Raw genomic sequence first — 12,524 nt, 5'->3', positions numbered from 1 at the left:
CAGCACTTGCAAATGCAGGAAATTTACAGCTATGTGCCAAATTTGGTGCCCAAGCAGATGCTAAATTATAGACACCCTGGAGGAAAGAAGGTGCACTTATGGGGTTGGGTGGGGTCCGTGGAGATACATCCAGGGTACCTGAACACTTCCTCACAAAAATTGCCTATGAAAATTCTGTAAGCTCCATAGAGCACAGACATCATTTCAGTCAGCCAGTCAGTTAGTTTATTGTGTTTTAGCAGATAACAACAACAATAACAATAATAGAGATTTACATTTCTGCTCCTTAATCTTTAAAGATTAAATCCAGTGCTTTTTTTCCTAAAAAAAACACACGTTTAGGGGTACTCTCATTTTGAATCAAGAAAACCACCATTTTAGAGCTCAAATTGGGATAAAATAAATACAGTATATGGACAAAAGTACCAATATTCATAAAAGTACCAGGATTCCCTGCGTCCCCCCCAAAAAAACACTAGATATATCATTTCCCAAACCCACTTGAAGTTTCATAGAACGGATTTATAGAGGCTTAGCAATAAATCTAGATACAGTGGTACCTCAGGTTACATACACTTCAGGTTACATACGCTTCAGGTTACATACGCTTCAGGTTACAGACTCTGCTAACCCAGAAATAGTGCTTCAGGTTAAGAACTTTGCTTCAGGATGAGAACAGAAATCGTGCTCTGGCGGCGCGGCAGCAGCCGGAGGCCCCATTAGCTAAAGTGGTGCTTCAGGTTAAGAACAGTTTCAGGTTAAGAACGGACCTCCGGAATGAATTAAGTACTTAACCCGAGGTACCACTGTATTCTGAAGGATATATACTTCTTTACACCAGAGCAAAAAACAAATCTTTGCTAGGGATAACCTTCCCTTCTGTGATCTTAACAATTCAATCTGCTAGTGGGAGGACATTTGATCCCGGGAGGACATTTTTTGCTGGTATTACTCTGCCAAGGGCCTCTGGCCATTGCCCAACTCATCTCTGGTGCATCTTCCCCTACCCAGAATAGCAGCTTGTGTGACCCACTAAAGAATAGAATAACGCAAATTCCTAACAGTAGCAACTAATTGCACATTGATTCAAAATCCAGTGAAAACTACTCAGTTTAATTAATTAAAAAATAATAAAATATGAACTTGATCCAGCAGCTTTTCAAAGCAGCTTTTCAAAGTCTGGTAGTCAATCACATCTCCGAGCACAATTCAAAGTGTTGGTGCTGACCTTTAAAGCCCTAAATGGCCTTGGTCCGGTATACCTGAAGGAGCGTCTCCACCCCCATCATTCTGCCCGGACACTGAGGTCCAGCTCCGAGGGCCTTCTGGTGGTTCCCTCGCTGCAAGAAGCCAAGTTACAGGGAACCAGGCAGAGGGCCTTTTTGGTGGTGGCGCCCGCCCTGTGGAATGCCCTCCCACCAGATGAGAACAACAACTACCAGATTTTTAGAAGACATCTGAAGGCAGCCCTGTTTAGGGAAGCTTTTAATGTTTGATGCATTACGGTATTTTAATATTTTGTTGAAAGCTGTCCAGAGTGGCTGTAGAAGCCCGGCCAGATGGGTGGGGTATAAATAATAAATTATTATTGTTGTTGTTGTTGTTGTTTATTCCGGCATCCCCTGCTGCCCTCTTAGTACCTCCCTCAGGTAACCCCACAGCCACCCTGGGGCTCTATTGCCCAGTTTAATAACTCCTTGCCTATATCCATTAACGATGCTGTGCAAAGCAATTAATACTGCTATGCTTAATGCTTAAGAGGCTAGGTGTCTCTCAAGCCAAAATGTAAGAATCGTTGTCCATACTTGCCCGTTCTTAGAAAGACGGGGAGATGCAATTAAGAATTTGGAAGACCTAGTGATTGAGCAGGTTTGGGTAGTTCAGTGGAGTCTTCCTGGAACCCAGCACAAACAAAGAAGCCAGTTGTCAGCTTTCTTCCTTTGCTCTTGACAAAGCAACTTTTGCCGCCACATGTTTCATCAGGCGAATATGAGATGATAGGAGTTGATAGGAATCCAGGACTGGAGTAATAAATTGGGTCCACTTCCCGGTGGGGCTGGGTTGCGGTCGGGCCACCTAGCCTCCTCCCACCTCAGCGTGGGGGCGGGACAATATCCCATGTCCCGCTGGGAGAGACCCCGGCCAGGTCATGTCACAGGTGGCCAATCAGGTCGCTTGGGAGCGTGGCCAGGGCCAATTTAAGCCATGGTGTGACTCTGAGGCTTCCCTTTCAGCCTCGCGGGGCATATCTCCCACCCTCCCACCCTTTTTTCCAATAGCGTCTTTGGCCTTGCTATGGACTTCAGTCGGTTGGCGTTGAGGGGCCTGGTAGTACTTTTTCCACTTGGCAAATTGGCACCATGAAATAACCCCCAAGGAGTGAAGTCCCATGCCATTCATTGTCCATGCTTCGCCACACTTTCCCATGCCATTGATTGTATTATTCCCATGCAATTGACTCTGCTTGCCCATGCTACCCACCCTGCTTCTTCACACTTCCCCATGCAGTTGACCATGCTTATCCCCACATGGTGATGTGCAGGCTTTGGTGCAAGCAAAGCTGCATCATGAAGTGACCAAGGAAACGTGTGGGCGAAATTTCCATTTTGCAGATTCTCCCCTTTCACAAGGACTCCCACTATCCCTGACCATAGGCTATACTGGCTGGGGTTGATTGGGACATGGGAAGCTGCCTGGTACTAAAGCAGGACCTTTGCTCCATCTAACCCAATATTGTTTACTCTGACTAGCAGGGCCTCTCCAGGGTTTCAGACGGGGTGCCCTTCTCAGCACTTACCGGGGGATGCCTAGGGTTGAACCTGGAGCCGTTTGCATGCAAAGCAGGCTGTAACTCAGTTACAGCCCTTCCCTCTAATGTTTGCTGGCATCAATGTGGTGCTAAACCAACTGTTATACAGTGGTGCCTCGCAAGACGAAAATAATCCATTCCGCGAGTCTCTTTGTCTAGCGGTTTTTTCGTCTTGCGAAGCATTCCTATTAGCGGATTAGCGGATTAGCGCTATTAGCAGCTTAGCGGTTTAGCAGCTAAGCGGCTATTAGCGGCTTAGTGGCTTAAAAAAAGGGGGGGAAAGGGAAAAAACTCGCAAGACTCGCAAGACGTTTTCGTCTTGCGAAGCAAGCCCATAGGGAAATTTGTCTTGCGAAGCGCCTCGAAAAACGGAAAACTCTTTCGTCTAGCGGGTTTTTCGTCTTGCGAGGCATTCGTCTTGCGGGGCACCACTGTACCAATAATTGTGACCTTGTCCAAACAGTGGGGTTGTCATATTTCAAGAAGTGAAAAGCTGAGCTTTTCTTAAAAAAGAAGTTTTGCCCAAGTTGGAATCTTCTGGAGGGACTGAAGAAGTCTTTCTTTGCACATTCTTAATTTATTTTATATAGGTATTTTCATACTGCCCTTCATACAGTCATATACCCCACCAAAATCAAATCTCCAGATTCAAATTCATGTTGAGGCTTTTTATTTGTATTTCGGAAGTTCAGAGATTTAGGAACAATCCATTTAATCCCAGAAGAATATACAGACGGATGAACAATAAACAGTAAGATTTGGGACATGTCATCAGCTTCCTGGCAATGCCATGATCACCCCTTTGCAATCATGGCACAAAAGCCATCCAATAAAATCCGCTTCCTTTTGTGTCAATTACCTTAATTAAATTCACAGTAAAATAATACTCGGGCATCACTGGGGACAATTTCTTTTTGAAGTTTAATGTGTCGCCTCAGATGAGAAGCTCTGATTATTACGTTCTCTGCCAACATCTCAACAAGGATGTATTTAATGAAGACAGAAACAGTCCTTGCTACATTGCCTACTAAACATCTGGGGTGGGTGGATAAGGAAAAGTACATGCAGGAAATGGGATTTGCTCACGAATGTAAGGAAAACCCTACTGGATCAAACCTAGTTCAGCCCCCTGCTTCCCACACTAGTTAATCAAATTCCTTAGGGAAGACAACAGTTGGGCCATGAGTTCAACATCCCTCTTCCACACCTATTCTCCAGCAACTGGTATTCATTTCACCATTCTAGGTGGGATGAGACTTATGCGGCAGGGGTCTTCCCTGTTTTAAGAACTGGATGGTCAACAAAATAATCATTAAGCAATAATAAATATTGAAGAAACAGGGATACCCAGGAAAGGATGAGATGGTTTCTCCTATCCTTTGTACAGAATCCAACCAAACTAACAGTTGAATTTTACTTCAGTACTGACAACAGGACAGTGTCCTCCATCACAGAAGAGAGTACCATGCTACATTGGGTAAATCAGGGGAAATGGGAGGAACTTTTGTCATCTGAGGCGTCCACCAGGGCCAGCCCCAAGAAGGAAGAAACTAAGAACTCATTGCATCGCCACCAAAAGCCAAATTTGACAGCCTAACTCCAAAACACTTCCTCTTGAAGCAATGTAAATGTAACTTGCTGGTGGCAATTATGCTGTTTACTACTATTATCATATGGAGAACAACATGGGAAATATAATAACAGAAGGGTTTTTAAAGGAATTTAAATAAACAAAAAGGATGAGGTATATTGAAAGCTGCAGGTTGTGAGCTGGACGTGTTGATCATGCTGACTTCCTGCGCCGTTGTTGTTTCTCATGCTTGCTTACTTCTGCTGGTGAGGCCACTGGCAAGGTTGCTTCTTCTGCTGTTGATCGCAAGGGGGTGGGCATTTTGCCTCAGGTGGGCAACATGGGACAGTGGTTGGCTCCTTGCAGGGAGGCTGCTTCTCTGGGCATGGAGTTGGGACAACCACTACTGGTGTCTCCTTGCAGGGAGGCTTCTCTTGACATGGTGTTGGCTGAGGGCATGGAGTTGGGACGACTACTACTGGTGGCTCCTTGCAGGGAGGCTTCTCTTGACATGGTGTTGGCTGAGGGCATGGAGTTGGGACGACTACTACTGGTGGCTCCTTGCAGGGAGGCTTCTCTTGACATGGTGTTGGCTGAGGGCATGGAGTTGGGACAACGACTACTGGTGGCTCCTTGCATGGAGGCTTCTCTTGACATGGTGTTGGCTGAGGGCATGGAGTTGGGACGACCACTACTGGTGTCTCCTTGCAGGGAGGCTTCTCCTGAGGACATGGTGTTGGCTGAGGACAAATCACTACTGGTGGCTCTTTGCATGGCTGCTTTTGTTGAGGACACGGTGTTGGCTGAGGGCAAGGAGTTGGGACGACCACTACTGGTGGCTCCTTGCATGGAGGCTTCTCTTCACATGGTGTTGGCTGAGGGCATGGAGTTGGACAAATCACTACTGGTGGCTCCTTACATGGCTGTTTTTGTTGAGGACACGGTGTTGGCTGAGGGCAAGGAGTTGGGACGACCACTACTGGTGGCTCCTTGCATGGAGGCTTCTCTTGACATGGTGTTGGCTGAGGGCAAGGAGTTGGGACGACCACTACTGGTGGCTCCTTGCATGGAGGCTTCTCTTGACATGGTGTTGGCTGAGGGCAAGGAGTTGGGACGACCACTACTGGTGTCTCCTTGCATGGAGGCTTCTCTTCACATGGTGTTGGCTGAGGGCATGGAGTTGGACAAATCACTACTGGTGGCTCCTTACATGGCTGTTTTTGTTGAGGACACGGTGTTGGCTGAGGGCAAGGAGCTGGGACGACCACTACTGGTGTCTCCTTGCATGGAGGCTTCTCCTGAGGACATGGTGTTGGCTGAGGACATGGCAACGGTTCTGGTGCTGTTTTGCACAGTGCAGGTGGCAAAGTGGTTGCCTGTTTGCACTGCTGCTGGTTGTTGAATGATGCCATTTCTACTGATGTTCCAGAAAGCCTGCAGGTAAGAAAGAATGGATTTCACCTGTCATTCAGAAATACCATCACACAAACACATCTAAACCATTTGCCTTGCTTGTTGTATGTCTACAATTATTGACAGAGTCTCTCCAAGAATTTAAGACAAGGGTCCATCCATTGATTTCAAAGTCTATGCTGAGTACAACTAACATTGGATACAACCCATTGAATTTAATGGGTCTAAGTTAGTCATGCAAATAATAACAACGAAACAATAAAACTCAGGTTGAATAAAATCACTCTATCAACTAATAAAAGCATAATCTAAAACGGCTGAGTGAATTTTAAAAAGTTTTAACCTGGTGCTGAAAAGAGCATAGTATTGGCAACAGGCATCCTCCCCTCAGGAGGTTATTTCAGAAACTGGGAGCCAGCACAAAGAAGGTCCTCTCTTTTGTACATCAATGATGTATTTCAAGGGAATAATGAGTTTCATCCAACTACATGATAGACCCATTGAAATTAATTGACTTAAGCTAGTCGCGTCCACCATCTTCAATGGCTCTACTCTCAGTAGAACTAACACTGGATAAAACTAATTGAAATCAATGGACCTCAGTAATCATGTCCTTTAATTTCAAGGGGTCCACAAGTAGTGTTCCTAATGTTAGATACAACCCTGTGTTCCCCCCACCCCGCCCCCTGGAATTTAACTCCTAAAGATCTGGAGGGGTGGGGGAAAAGACCTGGGAAATGGCCGCTTTAGCCACCGGAACTAGCAAACATGTTAAGATCGTCCTGCTATTTCCCCCAATCATTCTTCCCCTGGAAGGAAAAGGAAGAACATGTTCCACCCAATACATTGAATATGTAAATTGGGAGTGTTCCTGATAACTAGCGACTGTGGGAGGATGAGCAATTAGCAAGACTTACACAAGGGACAAGGGGCATTGACAAATTCGGAACACTGACGTAATGGCAAGCTACTTTGAGGATCCAACGCCCCAGGTATTTTGAAATCTCCAGTGCAGTCCAAAGGCAACACCTACTTGAACCCTCCACATTGTTAAAATCAATAGAGAGGTCCATCTCATAGTTCTACCCCTCTCAGAAATTCAGGGTGGAGGTGACCCAGGAGAGGGCCTTCTCTGTGGCAGCTCCTCTCCAAATAAGGGCATCTTCACTTTAGCTTTTGGTGAATGCTGAAGACACACCTCTTTGCCCCGACCTTTGACCACTGGGTTGTGTGTTTTCAGGGCCCACCCCCCTATCCTTCCTTCCCTCCCCCTCCCCTTTTTGTTAAGATTACCCGCTCTGGGATCCCACTGCTAATTTTCCCCTGGTCTCCTCGCTGGCCCAAATAGGACGAATTTAGCCAGCTAGCCCTGGTGATCATCTAATGTTTATTGATGGATTTCCCCCCTAAATTGATTTTTGATTTTTGAATTTATTGTTATTCACGTTTTATACTGTATTTTATGCTTTTTTTTATTGCATCAATTAAGTGTTTTAAATTTGTTGTTAGCTGCCCTGAGCCCGGTTTTTGAACCGGGAAGAGCGGGGTATAAATTATTATTATTATTATTATTATTATTATTATTATTATTCCTGTGACTGGGGTCTGCTTTAGCTGCTTTTAATTTCTCATTTTTAAATGGTTGTAATACATAGAATCATAGAATTGCAGAATTGGACGGGACCATGAGGGTCATCTCGTTCAACCCCCTGCAATGGAGAAATCTCAACTCAAGCATCCATGACAGATGGCCATCCAATCTCTGCCTAAAAACCTCCAAGGAAGCAGAGTCCACCACCTCCAGAGGGTTTCTATTCCAGTATCTAACACCACTTACTGTCAGAAAGTTCTTCCTGGTTTTTAGTCAGAATCTAGGCAGCATTATACAGGTGCCTCCAAAATTACTTGTGGCCAACTCACACATGACCGCATACATGTGAGGTACTGAGAAATAATTTAATTCAAACCCAGAAATCTCAGGAGGAAGCTGGAGAGTCCCCGTGGCTCACGAGGAGACCCTCCCTGGAGCCCAAAGAGGACGTCAGTGAGGGCGGAGGAAGCCCTGAAGACACCTGAGGTGCAGTGGGGTTTTGTTTAGGCTGCTCAGCCTCCCCGCCTAACAGCTGATGTACAGGGTAGCACAGCAGCAGCAGCAGCAGCACATATTCCCTGTGTCCGCCAACCTTCAGACAACCCCAGAGCTTCAACTCCAGGTATTTTGGTCTGGTTTGGGGAGAGAGCAGGAGAGGAGAAGAAAGTGGGCATTTGGAGACGTTTTAGAGGATGCTCTCCACTTTATGCAATTTCAGTTATGAGCCCTTCCCCATCTTGTGCACCTCATCCAAGTTCCTATTCACCGTCATTCTATTCCTAGGATAATCTGAATGGCACCAGCCAGGTGTATTCAGATAATCTGCAGGGGGCCGGGGAAGAACTTTCAGAGCTTGCAGGGAGGATCTCAAGAAACACAATATTTCTAATTAATTGAGAAGCAATAAAACTGATTGTCTCCTACTACTATAGGAAGGGCTGAAATGTTGGCTTGCATCTCTAATGCCAAAGTAGACCCAGTGAAACCAATAGACCAAAGTCCATTGCTTTCAGTGAGTCTACACATAGAATATGCATTGGATACAGCCCATTAATACTAACATTACTAGTAGTAGCAGAACAACTAGGAATAGTAGAGTACTATGAGGCTGAGGAGAAAACCACCCCTGCATTTTACGGTTAGCAGAAAAAAGGCTTTTGGAAATAGCCTTGCTGGTATTACGCTACTATTACAGTCTTATCTAAGAACAGATTTGCCCAAAGCATGAAAGAGACATCTACTACTGCTTTGACTAGCCACAGCCACCACCATGCAGTTCCTTAGTGTCAGCTGTAAGAGACTTACCCAATTGGTCACTGAGACGCTGCTGGAAGGAATTAAGTGGCTCCAGGAACAGCAAGTGCTTTTTATCCTCTACTGAAGCCCAGCCTCCGGATACAGTGTGTAAATCTGGATGACTCCATCCTTACACAATGGAGTAGGCTCATCATGCATTTCTACATTTTCCCCATGCCACTCCTTTCTTCGACTCTGCTTCTGTGATGGCTGCGGGCAATTTCATGCCAATCTCCTCCTTGACTAAGATACGTGGCCAGTGTTCTAAAAATAGACACCCCAATCCCCAAGAGGTCACAATCTTCACGGATGTGTCAGCTGAGTCTGGGTTGTGTCCAACTAAGTCCTAATCAGACCCATTGAAATCAATAGACCTAAATTAGACCCCCCCCCTCTGTGTGATACATTTAGAACAATGTCATAGCACTTTAAACAGTCGTGGCTTCCCCCAAAGAATCCTGGGAGCTGTGGTTTGTTAAGGGGGCTGAGAGTTCCCATTAGAGAGCTACAGTTCCCAGAGTTCCCCAGTGTCAAGGAATGGTCTGAAGACAAGGACTGGGGGATACATTCTATGGCAGACCAGCTTCTCTCTGTTGGAGAATTGGAGGGGGAAGAGTCACACCCCTTGTTCACAATGTGTTCAGAAGCAGAGAGAGAAACACAATAATTGGGAGAGAATAATTGGGTGCACTCTTCCCACCTTGGATCAAATCTATCCGTCATTTAACTTAATATAGTTGGTCTTTATGTAACTTCATGTATTTGGCTTTTATTTTGCTTGTCCTTAATGGAACACTGCTGGGCTCCATCACAGAGTTGGGGGCACTGCTCAATTATATTTGGGAGAAATTGGATGGTGGGGGCTGTTAAATAAACCCACTTATTAATTTTGGTCAAATCACATCCCAATCACCATCTAAAAAGAGCAGATAATGGGACAATCACAAAAGAGGAAGTGGCTGGTCTCTCTCCATCCCACGTAGACTTTGAGCATTGGGTTGGGAATGAATAGATCTTCCTGATGTTCAGTTGGAATCTACTTTCTTGTAACTTGAAACCATTGGTTCAAGTGTTACCCTCCAGAGTAGGAGAAAAGCTTGCTCCTTCTTCCATGTGACAGACCTGGGGTGGAGCTACCTGCCCTGCAACCAGAGCGACGCGGAGGTGGGGCTAGCCGCCCACATGGTGAGTGGGGTGTGGGGGGCGTGGAGAGGTCACCCGCCCTCACGGCTGACACCCTTCCTGCCCACAGACTGCCTTACCAGAGTGGTGCAAGCTCTGGTTATCTCGCTTGGACTACTGCCATGTGCTCTATGTGGGGCTACCTTTGAAGGTGACCCTGAAACTACAACTAATCCAGAATGAGGCAGCTAGACTGGGGACTGGGAGCAGCCACCAAGACCACATAACACTGGTCTTGAAAGACCTACATTGGCTCCCAATACATTTCCAAGCACAATTCAAAGTGTTGGTGCTGACCTTGAAAGCCCTAAATTGCCTTGGCCCAGTATACCTGAAGGTGCATCTCCACCCCCATTGTTTAGCCCGGACACTGAGGTCCAGTGCCGAGGGCCTTCTGGTGGTTTCCTCCCTGCGATAAGCGAGGTTGCAGGGAACCAGGCAGAGGGCCTTCTCAGTAGTGGCACACGCCCTGTGGAATGCCCTCCCATCAGATGTCAAAGAGAACAACAACTACCAGACTTTTAGAAGACATCTGAAGGCAGCCCTGTTTAGGGAAGCTTTTAATGTTTAATAGATTATTGTATTTTAATATTCTGTTGGAAGCCGCCCAGAGTGGCTGAGGAAACCCAGCCACATGGGCGGGGTATAAACAAACAAACAAACAAACAAACAAACAAACAAACAAACAAAGTTAGTTTGGGCCCAGTTCTCCAATCTGTTTAAGTCATTTTGAATCCTGATTCTGTCTTCTGCAGCATTGGCTACCCCTCCCAGTTTGGTGTCTTCTGCAAATTGATGAACATTCCCTCCATTCCTCCATTCCAGACATTTATAAAGACACTGAACAACAACAGGCCCAGGACAGAACCCTGCAGCACCTCACTTGTCATTTTCCCCAGGCTTATGAGGAACCATTAATGAGTCCACTTTGGGTTGGATTATCAAATGCCATCAGAAGTCAGTTGCCTTGCCCAGTTAACCTGAACCACCTGTTCATTATTTTTGTTGGCAAACCCTGTGATAGGTCTCAAAGCCTATCAATGTAATTTTCCAGTTACAGTGGTACCTCTAGTTACGAACACAGATCGTTCCGGAGGTCTGTTCTTAACCTGAAACTGTTCTTAACTAGAGGCGTGCTTTCACTAATGGGGCCTCTTGCTGCCGCTGCACTGCCGGCACACGATTTCCTGGGGCAAAGTTCTCAACTCGAGGTAACTCTTCCAGGTTAGCGGAGTTTATAACCTGAAGCATTTGTAACCTGAGGCGTTTGTAACTCGAGGTATGGGGCATCCACCAAGAAACCATAGAGCTCCGGGGAAGATGGTTTGTGGAGCTCCAAGCACAATGGTTCTTCAAGTTCCAGGCAAGATGATTTGTGCATCTTCAGGTAGGACAATTTTGTGGAGTCGTAGGCAAAATGGTTTGTGGCGCTACTTCCATTTGGGTCCTAATTATTCTGGGATGTGCATTTTGTTTTATTCAGTCGGAGGCAGTGATGCTTCTGAATAGCAGCTGCTGGAAGCCATGGAAGGTGAGAAGGCTCTTGTGCTGTGGTCCTTTTGGGGTTTTTTTCCACAGGCATCTGCTTGGCCACCATGGGAATAGGATGCTGGACTAGATGGGCCATTGGCCTGGTCTAGGGGGGCTCTTATGTTCTCATGAACTTAAGGGTTTCATTGCTACAAGGTATGGTGACAACCATGAGCTCAGATGGCTTTAAGGAGGATTTTATCAATCCATGAAAGGGTAGGGCATTCAGCAGGTCTTAGTCACAGAAGCTAAATGCAACATTTGCTACTTCATGTCAAACAAAAAAAAGGGCTGAACCTTTCTCCCATGTCCTTTTTCTGACCTGTCACAGGGATTGGGGCCAGCTGCTCTTTGAAGGAGAACAGTTGGCTCTGATCCTGATGTGATGTGGGCATTCTGTGGCTTCTGTGTCAATGTCTTCCGTGCAGCAATATACCAAAACGCTACCACCCTGGTTTAACTGGATGAATTGTCAATCCTTAATGGCTTGGGACCCAACTACCTGAAAGAGCATCTCTCTATATATGAGCCTGCTCATGTCTTGAGACTGTGACGGATCCAAGGCATGTAATCTCCGCAAGGAGAGGCAGAGGAACATTGTTTCAATGTCTCTTTGCATCTAGTGAACGGAGTGATATTCATGAGTATGTTTGGAGAATGATAACGTACCCTCCAACATTTTTCTGATGAAAATAGGGACATCCTATTTAATAATAATAATAATGATGATGATGATGGTGATAATTCTTAATCATTTTTCATTCATTTCATGTTTATACCACTTTATATTTTTATGAAAAGAATCTCAAAGCGGTTAACAACACATTAAACATCAAAGTATACATTCAAGGTAACATGATTAGCAGGAAACTAAAATATTATCTCAAAGATGTCAAAACAAAACATTGCAAAGGAGGTCAACTACAGAATGCATATTTAACACAGAAAAGCTAACAAAAGAAATCAAAAGAAAACATTACTAAAGGAAGACAAGTATAAAATGCACATTTAAAACAGCATAGTTAGCAAGAGACTAAAATATGATCCTAAGCATAGAACACATCTTCTGGGCAGTGGCTGTGGAAGCTCAGACTCAGTGACCTAGATCTGCACTCAGAGACAGCCAGGACACC

At 45.5% G+C, this 12,524-nt stretch overlaps 1 protein-coding gene across 1 annotated transcript; it reads right to left on the bottom strand.

The window, feature by feature from the left end:
- Positions 1–3,462: 3,462 nt before the first annotated feature.
- LOC307205639 (uncharacterized protein) lies at positions 3,463–8,830 on the bottom strand. Its single transcript, XM_079958283.1, has 2 exons — positions 8,689–8,830; positions 3,463–5,813 (listed from the first exon to the last, which is right to left on the bottom strand). The coding sequence occupies exon 2, from the start codon at positions 5,789–5,791 to the stop codon at positions 4,634–4,636; it is 1,158 nt and encodes a 385-aa protein (XP_079814409.1). The 5' UTR covers positions 5,792–5,813; positions 8,689–8,830; the 3' UTR covers positions 3,463–4,633.
- Positions 8,831–12,524: the final 3,694 nt, after the last annotated feature.

The sequence above is a fragment of the Podarcis cretensis genome (genome assembly GCF_951804945.1).
Source record: "Podarcis cretensis genome assembly, chromosome: 16".
Lineage (NCBI taxonomy): Eukaryota > Metazoa > Chordata > Lepidosauria > Squamata > Lacertidae > Podarcis > Podarcis cretensis.
The sequence above is the reverse complement of the archived record's forward strand: the minus strand, read 5'-3'. Positions and strand labels throughout refer to the sequence as shown.